Genomic DNA, 17,500 nt, shown 5'->3' with positions numbered 1-17,500 from the left:
ATGTTATATGTACGTCTTGTCCTTCCCTAAACGAGTCTTGTTCAGGTATGCAAAATGAATGTCAGTGAAAACTGACAGTTAAGTTGTTTCGTATTGTTTCAGATTGTATAGCTCATTAGCACAATATTCGCTGTGGTTCAACTACAAACGGTCACAAATGTCGCTAAAATCACCTCATCGCCAAAATTGCTTTTGTCTCTTTTTGTCGCCTGCTCGTCTAAAGTAGAAAGTTAATTACTTCAATTGCCGTTGTCTCTCTTGTGTTCATGTTCGCACGGTTAGAATTAAGTCATTTTCACACCAAGCCATAAAATGATAATAAAGATCAAAGCTATCATAATATTACAGCACAAACGCTAAAACACAAATACTCAATGTAAATATTAACAAATATCGGAGCCCAACATCTCTTAAATTTAAATGATTACAATAGCAATGTTGTTAGAGTTTTAAAAATCCCTTCAATTGATCTGAAAAATTATACAGTATATCAGCCCCTAACACCTATCTTGCCTATCTTTGTCATCCATGTTCACTGTTCTAGAAGTATTGAAAGGATAACAGAGAGTTTCAGTCTGTCTAAACTGCGTGCCAGAAAAGCTCCAAGAGGGATATTATTAACATGTCAAAAGAGGAGGAGTAATATCTTCCCCCAACTCTCTCTCTCTCTCTCTCTCTCTCTCTCTCTCTCTCTCTCTCTCTCTCTCTCTCTCTCTCTCTCTCTGCAACATTAAATTAATTAGAGTGCACTCTTACAGTAATGTAGGAGCTGAACAAAAGCCAAAAAAGGCTGAGAGAGCTCCACAAGCGTAACGGCATGACAACACACCGCACTAACAGCCACTCACTCACTCACTCACTCACTCACTCACTCACTCACTCACTCACTCACTCACTCACTCACTCACTCACTCACTCACTCACTCACTCACTCACTCACTCACTCACTCACTCACTCACTCACTCACTCACTCACTCACTCACTCACTCACTCACTCACTCACTCACTCACTCACTCACTCACTCACTCACGCATTAACACACATAGTTTTTAATTTCTGTGTAAAGAAGGAAGTGAACTTCTTCCATCATAAATCTAAAAGGTCATGGAATTAATAACCGTTGACATTCAACAATTTGGCAGGTGCTTCTCTCTGAAGTGATTCACAGGTCAGGGCCAAACATTTTAATTAGTGGGGAGATAGTAAAAAGCCAAGTGATGGAGTGATCGAGGGGAGGTTTTTTTTATTTACAGTATGTAATGGAGCGCTGTTGCTAGGCTTGCCCACGACTTTTTTTTCTGCAGCCAATGTCAAGTCATGTTGCTCCAGTCTGAGTCTATAAATATTTGCATGTGCAAATGTATTTTGAGAGTTAAAAGGCTTTTTACTCTGACGCGGTTCATCTGTAGTTCGAATAAGAGACTGAGAATGCTGCAACTTACTTGTAGGGCCATCGAATAAGAACGCTCCCTGGAATTGCTCCAAGGACACTACGCCTTTTGTGCTTTTTTTCCTATTGTATAGCATGCAGCAGGATTGCTAGGCCAGTCTTATCTTTCTATAGTTGGTGACCATCCTTTTTGCTGGGCGAGTCTTACTTGTCCTGACCTTTAGAATTAAGTATTAAAAGCTAGGCTAGTGTGCGTTTTCCTATGCACATAATAATCCATGGAATGGGTGCATGGAATGAGTGCATTCCAACATGCGGACTCCCGTCCTTGCCCTGTGCTGCTTGTGGCCTTGCGTTTCGCTGACGACCGGCTCCGTGGAGAAAACAATAAAGTTTCCCCGCTGTCAGTTTAGCCACAACAACTTTTCTTCATTCACCATCTCATTTGCAAATGAGAAAATGACATTAGAATTGAGCCTTTGCGAGATATTGAAATACAATTCTGTCGTCCGTGACATCATCACGAGGCCACAAGGAGGTAATTAAGCAAGGGAGGACAGGACTCGCTAGCAACTATTTTGCTTGCAGTTGCCAAGGCTAAATCACTAGCACTAGGGCTATGACCCCAGCCTTACCAGAACTAGGACACCTACTGTAGGAGAATGTTGAAATGGGCGGGGTTAGTGGGCGGGGTAATAATAAGGTGGTATTAGTGTTGCTAGGTTACCTTCTCCTTGGCGATGGCGGGCGGCTGCTTCAGCACCTCCTTGACCGTCTGGATGACCGTCTCGGTCCGCATGGCGCTCACAGAGCGCACCAGCTCCACCAACAGCAGCTGCTCCTCACACGCACTGGGGATCACCTGCACACACACACACAGACACACACAGACACACACACACACGGTCAGTGCAGGCAAACACATACACACACACAGGGCCACTGACAGCTCTGGCCAGACCTGGGAAAAAGTTATCTGAAAGGTCCCTCCAACCAATACAATATAATGAGAAGCCAATTCTGACCCCCCCTCCATGGGCCCGAGACCACTGTTCCCTTTGTCCCCCCATGTCGGCTTCACAACACACTCACACATACTGTACTTAAACACACACACAAGCACCTGCTCGCTCACACAGTTTTTCGACGCATGGACATGACTCTAAACCTCACTATGTTTAGCCACCCATCTGTCAGAAAAACGGTTTGCTTTAGGGAGCGATGGCCTTGTTGGAGAGGTCCTTTCACACACACACACACACACACACACACACACACACACACACACGTGCGCGCACACGCACACGCACACGCACACACAGATACAAACACACATTTTTGTACAGTACCTTATTCCTGTTTGAGCTCTTGACCTGTTTCCTCTCGTTCCAGACGTAGGCGATGGCTGCCATGAAGTGGGCCCCGTGGTTCATGGAGATCGGACCCAGCAGCTCCAGGATCTGCTGACGCAGGTTCTACCAGGCGCCAGAGAAAGAGAGAGAGAAATATCAGAGATGGATCGTGAGCGTCATAGTATGTGTTATCGTGAGAAATATTAGGAATGGATCCATACAGGTCAACTTTCAGCTTCAAAAAATCTGATAATTCACAGATTTTATGCCAAAAAAACCTGAACATTTTCAATAGTCCAAATTCTGACAGTCAACGGAGCAACAGTGACAAGTCGGACAGTGCGTTCTACTCTGCTTTTCATACTGAAAGTCTGCGTGCCAGGTGGAAAGGAGCATGTAGGGAATAGGAAATAGGAAGGTTCCCAAGAAAAACGGGAGGGTTGACAGGTATGAAGAAATCATAGTGTGTGTTATTGTGAGCCCATCCAATAAGCCTGGCAAAGATGACTATCTCTGATGTCTCAAATCCCTTCAGGAATTAGAGACAATTCAATTTGAGCATTTCCACTGGATCTTTGGGGCGGGTTTACATAGGCAAAGCGCATTGCTTCCTTCATTGACCCACCTGGCAGCTAAGGCAAAGGAAATATTTGATTTATTGATTGCATGAGTTGTCTTTTCCAGACCAATGATCACCGAGCTTTGAAGTCATAATAGCCAGATTAGTGTGTGTGTGTGTGTGTGTGTGTGTGTGTGTGTGTGTGTGTGTGTGTGTGTGTGTGTGTGTGTGTGTGTGTGTGTGTGTGTGTGTGTGTGTGTGTGTGTGTGTGTGAGAAAGTAATACATTCAATGTGTATTAAGCATATCGTGTACTGTATGTATCTGTATGTACTGTATCTGTGAGCGTGTGTGAGCATGTGTGAGCGTGTGCGTGTGTGTGTGTGTGTGTGTGTGTGTGTGTGTGTGTGTGTGTGTGTGTGTGTGTGCGTGTGCGTGAGTGTGTGTATGCGTGATTACTATCATTTTACCTTATGTTTTATCTTAATGTTCTTTGACTCTAATATAATTCCTTATTTCTTCCATGTTTCCTTTCTTTTTTTGCATTTGTTAATCTTGTGAAGCACCTGTGTATGAAATGCGCTATACAAATAAACTTGCCTTGCCTTATGTGCATGTGTGTGCTTATTCATGTGCATGTGTTTTGCGTGTGTGTTACCTTGGTGGAGCCGAGGTTGATGTTGGAGGAGAAGCATGCGGCGGCCCCGATGGGCCGGTCTGAGTTGTCCACCAGGTAGAGGATGCTCCACAGCAGGGTCACGGAGGACATGATGGTGTGCAGTATGGACAGGATGCCCGCACGCGCCTCCCCCAGGTGCTTCTGGTCCACACCCACCTGGAGCTACAAGGGGGAGGATGCAGGTGGACAGAGAGACAGACAGACAGACAGACAGAGAGACAGACAAAGAGACATACAGACAAAGAGACATACAGACACAGACACAGACACACGTTATTCATGCATGGTCACACATTTAAAGCGCCCACAGACACATACATACACACGCACACATACATACAAATTACAGAGATTTAAAAACAACATGAACTTCAAAACAAAACCATAAAACACACGAGAACTATTAAGATTTTAAGTATCTACTACATGGATTGAAGTTTAAATGCCTATCCTTGCAGTCGGCATGAAGTCACAAGTACAATTGCTTAGGGGAAAGTGATTTTTTCACTGAGGTCCTGCTTGGCTGTAGTTTGTGAACATATACAGCTTGTAAATGGTTGGCTAGTTGCCTAATTGGCTTTTTCCACGTAAGCAATGAGCGTGAATACATGCACAGAGTATTCCGCTTCAAATGGAATATTGATTGAACATTGATTGAAATTGGAATATTACTCTCATGTAACTGTGCTCATCAATGTGCTTCCAATGTGCTCTAAGATATAGTAACCACTGCCCAGGCGACTGATTGATGAGGCAAGGGGTGCACTCCAATATGCGCACTCCCGTCCTCCACTTGTGCTTGTGGCCTTGCATTTTTCTGGCGTCTTGCCTCCATGGAGAAGACAATAAAGTTTCCCTGCTGTCAGCCTAGCCACAACAATTGTTGGGGGACTGTTTCTTCATTCACCATTCAGATTGCAAATAAGGAAATTACATTAGAATCGTGCTTTTGCAAGATACTGAAGTAATTTTCTGCCGTCAGTGACGTCATCATGAGGTCACAAGCAGGCAAGTGAGCAAGGGAGGACGGAAGTCCGCATATTGGAATCCAACCCTTGTAACCAAGTGCCCAGTTGGATGCAAGGACGAGGCACTGTGTGTAGTGATGCGAGATGCTCTTGTGGTGTTTTGGCGCCCCCACCTGGTGGTACTGTGAGCTGGGGTCCAGCAGGCAGTAGTGGATGATGGCAGTCACTCCCTCCAGCACCGTCAGAATCAGGTCAGGAGGAATGCACAGGGCCATCCACTGGGGCCTGAGAAAACACGAACGCATACATACACACACACACACACACACACACACACACACACACACACACACACACACACACACACACACACACACACACACACACACACACACACACACACACACACACACACACACACACATAAACACACATAAACACATGCACACAAGCAGACAAACAAGCATGCACGCACGCACGCACGTACGCACACTCACACACACACAGTAGCGCATTATTACTGCATGGCAGCATCATACATGTGTCTGATGTGTTCATCCATGCGTGTCTGTTGCTGAGTATGGCATCTTCCAATGCCACATATAGACACACATCTGAAATGCAGTCTTACACTGCCATCTAGTGTCATGGGCCTGAGCTCTGGACTTCTGACTGAGACTGGGCAGGATTTTGAGCCTCACTTACTTTGCAATGCCTTTGCTTACTCTGTTCTCTGCATATCTGTAGCTTGTTGACGTCCTTTTTTTGTAAGTTGTTTTGGATAAAATTGTGTACTCTAATACAATATTTAATTCATGTATTGTTTTTATAGCACAGTATAATGTCATATAATTACAATAGGATTACAATGTGTAACATAGATATGACATATTATATTATATTATATTACATTAAATATATTCCATTACATTATAAGCACCAGGTTGTGTAGTGCGGTACTGTGTTGTGCTGTGCTGTGCTATACTGTATTATGTTGTGCCATGCAACTGTATGTTATAGTGTATTTCCCAGTTGGTATCGGTGAGTCCGGTCACGCACAGTTCTGCTGTGCCAGATTGTGCGATGGTATGCAAGTGGTGGTGTCAGGTGTCAGGTGGTGTCGGGTGAGGCCGGTCTTGTACTGGTACTGCTGCAGCAGATTGTGGTATAACATTATGCTATGTGTTATGTTCATGTTGTTACATTACAGTATGCTTATGTCAGTTATAAATCCAGCCTGGTGTTAGTAAGGCCCATCTTGCAGCGGTACTTCCAAAGCAGGTTGCGCATGCTAAACTACGCTATGTTATCTTGTTATCTTGAGCAGTTATGCCATGTTGCATTTTCCATCTGGCTTCGGTGAGTATCTTATGCTATGTTATATTAAGATAGTATGTTGTTATTGTGTTATTATTACGTTATGTTATATTTCTCACCTTGTGTCGGTAAGGCCGGTCTCATAGCTGCAGCAAGTTGTGCTATGTTATGTTACGATGTAATGCTATGTGGTATATCCCACTTGGTGTCGGTAAGGCCTGTCTCGTAGCGGTACTGCTGCAGCAGGTTGTGTATGCTACGCTATGTTATATTACAGATAGTATGTTGGTTTTATGCTATGTTACATTACCCACCTGGTCTCGGTAAGGCCAGTCTCGTAGCGGTACTGCTGCAGCAGGTTGTCCAGGTTGCGGCAGAGCTGTAGCGTGACGGAGGCCACCACGCGCCGCAGCACCTTGCCCATGTAGGGCAGCGTGGCGGTGATCAGGCTGATCCACTGCGGGTGCATCTTGCAGGCGTGGTTCTGGTGCAGGGCCCGGATCACGGCGCACAGGAACATGCCCTGGGCCGTGATGGGCTGCCCGTGCATGTACTGCAGCGAGGTGAAGGGCTGCTGGGGGCTCACGTGCTCCACCTCACCCACCAGAAGCTCAAACCCTCCTGGGCCACCGCTACCGCTGCCACCCCCGCTACCTCCACCACCCACACCCGAACCACCACCACCGACGCCTGCGCCTGCGCCCACCCCGGCCCCGCTGCTGGCCCCGTCGGGGTTGTGCTCGTCGGAGGGCGAGAGGACCCGGTGCTCCAGCACCACCAGGCTCTGGAGGAGGCGGAGCAGCTGGGACTGGAGGGCGGAGCATCCGTCTAGCTGGTCCTCTGATAGGTTGATGACGCTGTCCTCCGACAGGCCTTCCTCCACGGCGGCAGAGTTGACGCCACTGCAGCGCTGCTCATGCCACTTCTGGGCGCTGAAGATGTATGAGAGCAGGCAGTGTAGCACCACCTGGTGGACACATAGGAGAGGTGCAGGCATTCAAGTAATGTCATTTCTACAGCAAATTATGCCTCTTTTCCACTGCAGGTTTTCTGCTAGGCCTACAGCTCCACACAGCGCGACTCGACTGCCATTTTTTGCTTTTCGAATAGGCACGACACAGCTCAATCGTAAAGCAAAAAGTGGCGGCCGAGTCGCGCAGTGTCAAGCTGTAGGCCTACCAGAAACTAGCAGTGGAAAAGAGGCATTAGAGACCAAAAGGGTGGTTCATGGCCACAATAAACACGTTACAGAATAAAAAAAAGTATAAGGAGGTATCTCAAGTAAGTCAGTGACATGCATGTATAAATTGTTAGGTTAAAGTAACTGTTGCTAACTTGAAACTGCCAAATTTCACTATTTCATCATCACTGACATCATCACTCCAGTACTGTACTCTACTGTTCCATAGTTCAAAAGATGAACCTGGCAACAAACAAAAACACACGTGCGTGCACACACACACAAATACACACACACACACACACACACACACACACACACACACACACACACACACACACACACACACACACACACACACACAGACACACACAGTGCTCCATTCCCTCCCTCACTCACCTTCTGTACTTTGCACTTGGAGAGCACATCGCTAATGAAGCTGGCGAAGCCCTTGGCCGACTGGCCGGTGACCTTGGCCAGCTCGCTGAAGAGCAGCGTCAGCACCTCCACGCTGGTCAGCTGCATGGCCCGGTTGCCGGCCAGGTCCTGGGCCGTCGCCGGCACGTGCGCGGCGTAGTAGCTGCGCAGGAAGTACAAGCAGAGTGACAGCACCACCTGCAGGACAGAAGGGATATTAATTGGCACTGTGCTGTTACGGCCCGAGGTCATTTCCCGATCCTTTCCTGTCTCTCTCCTTTCACTTTCCTGTCTCCTCTCAAACTGTTGTGTCTAATTAAGGCAAAAAAGGCAGAAAAATATCTAACAAAAAATCATTGGTTGACTGATTGATTGATTGATTGATACTGGGAAACACTGGTGACAATGCATACATATCCAATTGTCGCATTTATGTCAACATTATCTTTTTAAATGTTGAAATGATTTCAGACCTTCAGACAAGCAAGATATGAACAGACATGACCTCTAAGGTCACCAAAAAGGAAAATGACCATGGAAGAAGGAAGACCTCGAGGAACATAAAGGGAGATACACAAGAATAGATACAGTGATATGCAAGATCCACAGACCTCGAGGAACATGGCTCCCCTGAAGGGGTGCGCGTGGGCGTCCTGCTGCGGGATGGGGCAGTAGAAGTCCTTGCCCATCACGGAGACGCGGTGGCGTGCCAGCAGGCTCTGCAGCAGGGCCAGCTGCGGCGTGTGCGTGTGGTTGACGGCGGTGGTGGCGATGGCGCTGACGAAGCCCGGCGGCGAGGCCCGCAGCATGGCGGCGATGGCCGTCAGGGCGTGCAGCGTCCGCGACGAGTCGTACAGCTGCAGGTAGAGCAGCACGTGCTGGTACAGAGGGTGGATGTTGAAGCGCGGAGGCGGAGGGGAGGTGCCCGACGAAGGGGAGAGACGTGAGTGCTTGGACCCGCCGTTGCCACCTGACGAGGATACAAAAGGTACAAGGACTTTTATTTGTCACACGATGTAAAACAGTGACAGTGAAAGTAGTGAAATTACAGTTGTTGTGCATAGGCGTGTGTAGGTACAGTATGTGTAGGGAGGCTGGCCAAATAATGCACACCGTTCCGCCAGAGGGAATGCTGTAGTAGTCATTGAAAATACTTAACTACCACAGTCCTCACTAGTACTTATGACATTACACAGGACTTTCATGCGACATTGCCATTCTGGTAACAGCAAATTTATTACAGCAGCCATGTATGTGTTAAAGTGCAATAGCGCCAAAGAGAGAGCGAGTCAGTGTGTGAGTGTGTGTGTGGTGTTAGTGTTAGTGGGGGTTAATAGTGCAGTATGCACCTCCTCCTGATCCACCTCCTCCTCCTGCTCCTCCTCCGCTGGGGGAGCCCATGTCACTCTCGATCTCCGAGACCTCGCCCTCTCCACAGCTGTACCAGTTCTCCAGGTCCAGGCTGTCCCCGAAGAAGATGCTGGGCGGACGGCTGCGGTCACCATGGAGCTGCTGTTGCTGCTGCTGCCTCTTCCGCTCCTCCTGAAGACCATCAAAAATGATAAGACATTAGTAACAACAATAGTGATATACAAAGGTTTGGTTTTCAGGGTCCAGTGTGCTTAACAATTGTAGAGGTATTTTCCAAATACTATATAACATTTTGTTTTGTTTGTTTACATTTTAAAAATCATAATAATAATACAAAAATGAAATTATTTATACCCAGTTCTAATTTACATTCCAGCACTGAAATTGCAAATGGACACTTTTGCATTTAAAGGAAGGAGTTTTACAGTAATTTTAAAGGAATTTGACAATGTTTTGGAAAAAAAACCTCTTCAATTAAATTTGCATAGGAATACAGAATATGTATAGTAGCTGTTAAGAGGGTGCTGTTGGTAAAATAGTGAAGACAATGGCAACACTACTGCTTAAATTGTTACTAGTGTCAGCTACCATTAAGATTTGCATATTTTATTCTTTGCCTATATTTCATTCCTATCCTATTTTTTATGTGTCTGATATGTTTTGTGAGAATTTGGGTACGAGTGAGTTTTTAATATTCACTACATCACACTTCACACACTACTTCACACTACTTGCCCATACTGAGACAAAAGTTACAACTACTACTACTACTAACTTCATAAAATACACTAATACCTGTACTATAATACGTCAACAAAACAATAGTAGCACTACTTTAGTAAAACAATAGCCTCGGAATTCCCATTCAGCACGTGTTCCAATCTGCGCTTGTTCTGATTTGAAGGACAGCATGGTGGACACCCTGGCTGAAATCTTTTCCTGAGTTCGGGATCCCAATAACAGACCGGGGAGAGAGGGCAAGAACAAATAGTATTATTAGATAAAGTTGTTGTCGACAAAAGATGCAAGACTTAAGTAGAGCGACCTCCCCTACAGATAAAAATAGTCGATTCCCAAACCCAACCCAAACTATGGCCACTTCTCAATACTCAGTGTTCTAGCCTTGCTAAGACGCGAAACGCCTGGTGATTGGATACTCCGCGGAGTTCGCCAAATAGTATCCAATGACTGGGCGTTTCACGTCCTAGCAAGGCTAGAACACTAGGCATTGAGAACGGGCCTATATCTCACTTGTGACAGTCAAAAAGACAGGCTAGTAAAGTAAAACCAAGTACCTCCTTGCGCTTGGCCTTCTTGATCTTGGGCTTGGCCCCCGGCGACTTGTCGGCCAGCCTCTCCATGATCTTGCCTTTCAGGCTGAGTTGCGTGCTGCTGTGGCTGCGCTTGCGGGCCTGGAGGTCGTCCACCGTCGTCGTGTGCAACACGCTCAGGTCTGTCGACGACCCCCCTACGCTGCTCCCTCCTCCGACGCTGGGACCGCTACCCCTACTACTAATAACACCTGCTCTACTGACCCCGCTAACCCCGCCGCCGCTGCTGCTAGTGCTACTGTTGTCCGGTAGCATGACGATGGATGGGGAAGAGCTGTGCCGGGTGATGCCCTCGTGACGCTCGTCTGGTCGAGGAGCGCCGGTGGACGGGGTAGGGGCCACGCTGGCGGAGGTGGTGGGGGTGGGGGCCTCGGAGACGCTGGTGCCCCCTCCTCCACTGGTGGCGATGGAGAGGAACTCCAGCGTGCCTCCGGCTACTAGTTCGGGGAGCGTTCGGTGGTTGGCACCAGTGGGGAAGGGCCCAAGGGCGAGTCTCTGGCCCGCTGTGGAGATCTCCGTGGTGGAGGCGTAGACAGAGGTGGAGGCAGAGGCTATGGAGGAGGAGTTGGAGTTTGTACTGTCCGTGTCTGTCTGAGGCCAGGCCTCGATGGGAATGTCCTGGCCGGTCTCTGCATCTGCGTCGTCGTTTGTGTCTGGGTCTGCGACTGGGTCACCAGCGACCAGGTCTGAAGGTTCCGCCTCCAGGACCTGCACCACCTTCTCTAGAAGCTCATCCAGCACCCCTGACACCTCCCCCTCCTCCTCCACCACCACCTCCTCCTCCTCCCGCTCCCCCAACACCACCACCTCGTCGCCGTCGTCCGCATCCTCTGGAGCTCCCTCTGGTGGCTCGGCTGTGGAACTGCACCCATTTACTCCCTCGCCCCCATCACCATCTCCATCACCATCAGCTCCACCATCTCCACCTCCCGTGCCTCCCCCCTCGGGCTCCTCAAAGCTGCCGTTGTCGATGGTGGAGTTGTTGGAGCCGCCGCTGGAGTCGGAGCTCTGCAGCTGCAGCTCTGTCTCCCCCTGCTGGTCGCCGGCAGTGACGAAGTCGCCGCACAGCTGCAGGTTCTCGCTGCTCAGGCTGAGCAGGGACAGGCTGTCGCTCAGCGGGTTGACGGTCAGGCTGAAGGGCTCCATATCGTCCAACGGGAGCACGCGAACGCCGCGAGGCCCCCTCAGGCCGTCGCCATGGTTGTAGTCTGAGGAGTCACAAACAAACAAAAGCAGCTTTCACAATTTAGTAATGTGCATACATCGTCTATGACCCTTTTTTTCTTATCACCATTAAAAACTTATTTTACAATGTGCTGTGTCAATTTAAGTCCTGAAGGCTAATAATAACATGACATTATGGTACTTTACAAATGGAGATGTGAGTATGGTATGTACACAGTTGTTTTCATCCATTATAAACCTTCATGAATGCCCAGAAAATCCTTAAGGTATTCCTAGGCTCCCATGGACTACCAAAGTACCACCAAAAATGTTTAAAGTGACAGATACAAGTACAAAGGATTATTGGTTATTAAAATGACGAAAAAAGAGTGCATAATGGCTGCTGGAATCTTACTGTCAGAGAAGCCAGAGTCCCTCATGTAGATGGGCTCGGAGCGGTCGGGGTCGGAGGGGTCCATCTCGGGCGGCTCTGGCGGGCCGGGCTGGGAGAAGTTGTGGCGCCAGTGGCGCTGGGCCTGCACGCGCTGGATGGAGACGCGGTGGGTCTTGGGGTGCAGCAGCAGCAGCAGCAGGGGCTCCAGGACGCGGGCGATGTCGTGGCGCTGCAGCACCTGGTCCAGCCACGCCCGGCCCACCGCACTGGCAGAGCCGTCCCAGTAGCACAGGCTGTCCAGCATGATGAACAGAGACCTGGGGGGAGCGAGGGAGGCAATGTTATGTGTATAGCACATTTCATTCACAGACATAGATACAGTTCAAAGAGATAAAAAATATAAAAGTACAATATAAGAACACAACAAATGGAATAGGAAACAAAGGGATAGAGGGTACGCCTATTTGTATAGTGCATCACATACAGTACACAGATGCAGGTCATGGCATGGCGGAGCTATAGGGGGGGCAAGTGGGGCTCTTGCCCCTGGGCCCAGGGCCCACCTGTATTGGTGGTGGGGGGCCTTATCTTAACCATGGCAGGCCATATTGGGGGGCCTATCAGTGCCCTGGGGCCCTGTGTGCGATTGATGCAGTTCAATAAGAACACAGCAAGAATAATAACACGGCAAATGAAATGAGAAAAAAGGGATAGAGGGGTGGAGATGGAGGGAGAGGGAACGAAGGACACAGAGAAGAGAATGAAGTAAAGAGGGCGCTACAGCGATAGGGGTTTTTTCATACTGTAATGTAAAACACAAAGTAGGTCTTTGAGGCTAACAAGGGCTAAGATAACTAAAAGGGGAAAGAAGGGAGTTACAGTATGGATAGAAAGAAAGGATAAAGGGGTGGTAAACCTGGACATCATTTGTCTTTGAAAAAGCGACAGAAAGGCAGAGGCGTACCTGTCAAAGGTGCGGTTGAAGGGGGAAGACTTGGTGATGTTCAGGTCCCTGGTCAGATGCCACAGCACAGAGAACTTCACATGGGTCTCCAAACGCACCCTCTAGAAAATACACAGTCCAGCAATTGCATTTACAAGTTTGTGTGTGTGTGTGTGTGTGTATGTGGCAGTATCTTTGTGTGTCAGTGTGTGTGTAAGTGTGTGTGTGCAGGGGTGGTCCAAGGGGCGGGCCGACCAGGCACAGACACAAAATTCCTATAAGCATGTTTAAACAGTTAACATGTAAAACATCGTTTAAATCGTTGTTGTTTCTACACTATTACCACATCGTTGAAATAAAAATATTAGTGTTTTTTGTCAGTTATTATAAGCATTTTTTGCCGATTGTTTTTCGCTGGGGGCAGTGCTGTCGCGAAAGGGGCCAGGCATCGAAGGGTGCGTCGCCCAGGGCGCAACTCATGGTAGGACCACCACTGTGTGTGTGTGTGTGTGTGTGTCTGTGTGTGTGTGTGTGTGTCTGTCTGTGTGTGTGTCTGTGTGTGTGTGTGTCTGTCTGTCTGTCTGTGTGTCTGTCTGTGTGTCTGTCTGTGTGTCTGTCTGTGTGTCTGTCTGTGTGTCTGTCTGTGTGTGTGTCTGTGTGTCTGTGTGTCTGTGTGTCTGTGTGTCTGTCTGTCTGTCTGTCTGTCTGTCTGTCTGTCTGTCTGTCTGTCTGTCTGTCTGTGCGGCGTGTGTGCGCGCTGCGCGTGTACCTTGTCCCGGTGCATGAGCTGCTGGCTGATGACGTCCTCGCAGGTGCTGGAGGAGGGCACCAGGTTGTGCAGCTGGTAGAAGAGCTCCACACTGCGCTGGTGATGCTGAGGGGTGCCCTCACCCAGCTGCTCCCACAGGATCAACGCCACCGTCTATAACATAGATAGATAGATAGATAGATAGATAGAGCAAAAGAAAGAAAGGGAGAAAGAAAGAAAGAAAGAAAGAAAGAAAGAAAGAAAGAAAGAAAGAAAGAAAGAAAGAAAGAAAGAAAGAAAGAAAGAAAGAAAGAAAGAGAGAAATAGAGAAATATGGCCAGGACTTATTGACGAGAAGTTATGAGTGATTCTCTAATTCGCCTACATTTTTAAGTCCGTGGATTTTATTTGGCAATTCCACTAACTATTAACTGCATCCAATGATGTTTTGGACATTAGAAAACATTTATCCTTCATCTAATACAGAAAGTGTGGACATAGCATTATTTCCCTCAGCAAGAATGAATATTCAATACTGGTTTTGGGCGTTTTCATGCCGTCCTGTTTTCCAAATGTCACATTCAGTCTTCATATTAGCATGTAAAGAAACTTGTTTTGCCCAAGACGATTGCAAATGTTGATTCACAGTAATCATCACAATATGACAAAACTGTCAGAAAGACCACTGTCCTTTCCATTATACATGAAATTTGCCATTTTGTGTGTGTCCACGAAAACTGTGTTAACCGTGTCACGGTCTGAAACCTCCTCCATAAATCAGTAATGGTTTGGTCTTAGGCCATACGAATAACATCACGTGATGTCATAACCTCTTTGGCAGGATACGGGATTTTTTGATAAATTTTGAGCTCCATCCTTCCATAATTTAATCCATTCTTTTTGATGTTCTCATAGCGGGAAAATTGCCTGTCAACTGTGTTATCAACATATTCATAAGAATCTGAATTAGAAATCACATGTAGAAAAACACAGATAAAGCATACAGATACATGAATTGATTAAGGTGTTGTGGTGGAACTTCTGAGGTCCTCAGTTAGCACAACACCATAAAAATGGCTGAAATGTCAACGGTGTTACCGTCAATGGTGTTACAATTAAGTATGACAGTCAGGGTTGCCAGATGAGGCTGATGATTTCCAGCCCAAAAAATGATCAAAATCCGCCCTAAAAACCCGCCCAATTCTATTGATTTATATGGCAGTGGGAAGGTTTTTCTGATAGATGCCATTTTTACCCGCACACGGCCATCCTAAGCAGCCCAATTGGGCGGGAACCAGCCCAATCTGGCAACACTGATGACAGTTGAGGAGGAGTATGTTTTTGCCAATTTATAGATCAATCGACAGACAAACAAACAAAAAAATTTGCGTTCTGGAGATGGGTTTGTCTGCTCTGTTTTTTCTCCTAAAAAAGTGCCGACTTGTTCCCCTGCACTGTTGACCGTAACACAGTTGAGTAACACGGTTGACTGTTTTGAAAGTGTTTTTTGCGCTATTGATCCCTTATGTGTTGGAAAAATCCTATGAACATACACTAGGGATTATCTCTGGAGAAGGAAGTCTTGTGTAAGGAGGGTGACTATATTCAAATCAGACGTTACAGGGATTTATGATGAAAAATGTGTCAGTCTGTATCACAGTGACTCATAAAATCCTACTTATGAAGCTCAACAATCACATTTTCTATATCAGTTGCACAGATTAATGACAACATTACTGCTAAGGGACATAAGCACTTTCAAACATATATTGTTTCAACTCTGTAGTATTTTTATATATGTTTGAAATGACATAGTATTTGTCCATAACACTGTTGACAAAATAATTAAGCAAATGTTAGCTTTCATTAGAGTATTTATCAAATGATTTAAGATTAAGCTTGGCAATTTGTTTGTTTGGAAACTTAAATATATACAGTACACTATGTAAACATCTAGGTCATTTAGTTGAAAAAAATACTGATAATTGACATTTTGCTTTTGCCAAAAGCGTAGGGGAATCGTAGAATCACTCTTATAGGAAAAATAAGGTAGTGTTGGGTGATAATGATAATGTGATTGTGAACCAAATCTCTCTCTCACACAAACCTTGAAGAAATTGGTCTCCTGTTCAACTTGCTGTAACCAACTCATATTATATTAGTACCGGGCATGCATTACATTGCATAATACAACACAAACCTTGAAGAAGTTGGTCTTCTCTGCGATGTACTTGAGGATGCCTTGCGTGAGCGGGGGCCTGATGACCACGGCCACTCGGCCCTGGCTGGGGCTCATGGGAGGCGCGGGGTCCGAGCTGCCCACCCGCTCGGCTGTAACCATGGCTACGGACTGGGTGAGGCCCACCAGATCCATAAGGAGCGAGATGGCCACCGCCTGGATGCTGAAGTCCACCGCCGCACAGCTGGCATCCATCAGGCACTGCAGCCAGCCGGGAGGGCGCTCGCCGTCGCCATCTGCTGACCAACAATATACATTACAACTCAACATTGCAGTGCATTACATTCTGGTGCTCCGCTGTTAACCTAAGCAGAGCACATTTTTGCAATTGGGATGATGAATGGGGATAAGCCCTCGAAATGTTACAACTGAATTTGCCTTGCCAATAGCATGTGTGTCTTTTTAGACCATTTTCTTTTTATTTAACCTTTATTTTACCAGGAAAATAAGTAGACCCATTGAGAATAAAAATCTGTCTTACAACGGCATCCTGGCCAGGTGAAGGCACAAGATACAAGATTAAAATTTCAGTTGCATTAAAATAAACAACATGTAAAACAATAACAAATCCATTAAAACAAATACAAATGAGGGACTCAGTCTCAAGTGATGTAATCCTGGAGTTAAAATCTCTCAATGGTTAATTTCAAGTCCTTTTGCAATTTGTTCCATGAGATACATGTAGGAGCAGAAGCTTACTGCTAACAAATCGGGTCATCTGACCTCCAAAATCACTCATTCGCTGTATAATTCACTAAGAAGGGATTTCAGATTCAATCTCATTCTCATCTTAAACACTTGAGCCTGAGATTTTAATTATTTTGTACTATATATCTACTGTAGGTGAAGAAGTTGTCAGTTGAATTTGACTGACTTTTATCTCCTCACCTGAACATTTTGATTCATTTGTATGCCTGCTGAGGACACAAAAATGTGAGGAAATTGGCAATAATGGGTTCATTCCTGATGAAGCAGTGATGCTTTTGCTATGCAGCGTGCATGCGTAGTTTGCCTGTTTGATGCATTCTGGTTACAGCAAAAGCATCACTAACACGAACTAACCCAATGACTGACTTTGACCTTGAGTCTGACCTTTGCCCTCCTTACCTGCGAGCTCCTCGGTGGAGGGCGTGGCCTTCATATTGCCCTCGGCGATGTAAACGGGGAAGCTGGAGCACTCCAGGAAGAGTTGACAGGCGGCGGTGAAGGCCAATAGGCACTCCCTCTGCTCCAGGCTCCGCCCCTGCTCGTCCACCTCGTCTCCGCCCACTTGCCCCTGCCTTGTCGTCGCGACAGCCCCCGTCCCCCCCACTTTCAGCGTGTCCATTTTGGGAGGTCTCTGGTACTGTGATGACCTCTGGGTCTCGGTGACAGCCCCAGCACTGTCGTCAGAGGAAGAGGAAGTGATGTATAGGGTGATGAGGCGGGACAGGAAGTGCTGGAACTG

General features: G+C 46.9%; 1 protein-coding gene across 3 annotated transcripts in view; it reads right to left on the bottom strand.

The window, feature by feature from the left end:
* dop1a (DOP1 leucine zipper like protein A) overlaps positions 1-17,500 on the bottom strand; it is a 69,166-nt gene that overhangs the window by 21,130 nt on the left and 30,536 nt on the right. For all 3 annotated transcript variants that reach the window (XM_063199606.1, XM_063199607.1, XM_063199608.1), the window contains exons 15-28: positions 17,161-17,500; positions 16,015-16,289; positions 13,836-13,988; positions 13,088-13,188; positions 12,145-12,440; positions 10,530-11,773; positions 9,213-9,405; positions 8,475-8,833; positions 7,846-8,061; positions 6,581-7,233; positions 5,123-5,234; positions 3,961-4,143; positions 2,742-2,867; positions 2,120-2,254 (exon numbers count right to left, since the gene is read on the bottom strand). The exon at positions 17,161-17,500 is cut by the window's right edge and continues 147 nt beyond it. In XM_063199606.1, coding sequence (XP_063055676.1) covers positions 2,120-2,254; positions 2,742-2,867; positions 3,961-4,143; positions 5,123-5,234; positions 6,581-7,233; positions 7,846-8,061; positions 8,475-8,833; positions 9,213-9,405; positions 10,530-11,773; positions 12,145-12,440; positions 13,088-13,188; positions 13,836-13,988; positions 16,015-16,289; positions 17,161-17,500 — 4,386 coding nt within the window. The remainder of the gene's footprint in view (positions 1-2,119; positions 2,255-2,741; positions 2,868-3,960; positions 4,144-5,122; positions 5,235-6,580; positions 7,234-7,845; positions 8,062-8,474; positions 8,834-9,212; positions 9,406-10,529; positions 11,774-12,144; positions 12,441-13,087; positions 13,189-13,835; positions 13,989-16,014; positions 16,290-17,160) is intronic.

The sequence above is a fragment of the Engraulis encrasicolus genome, chromosome 5 (genome assembly GCF_034702125.1).
Source record: "Engraulis encrasicolus isolate BLACKSEA-1 chromosome 5, IST_EnEncr_1.0, whole genome shotgun sequence".
NCBI lineage: Eukaryota > Metazoa > Chordata > Actinopteri > Clupeiformes > Engraulidae > Engraulis > Engraulis encrasicolus.
Note: the sequence above shows the minus strand (reverse complement) of the source record. Positions and strands in the feature narration are given on the sequence as shown.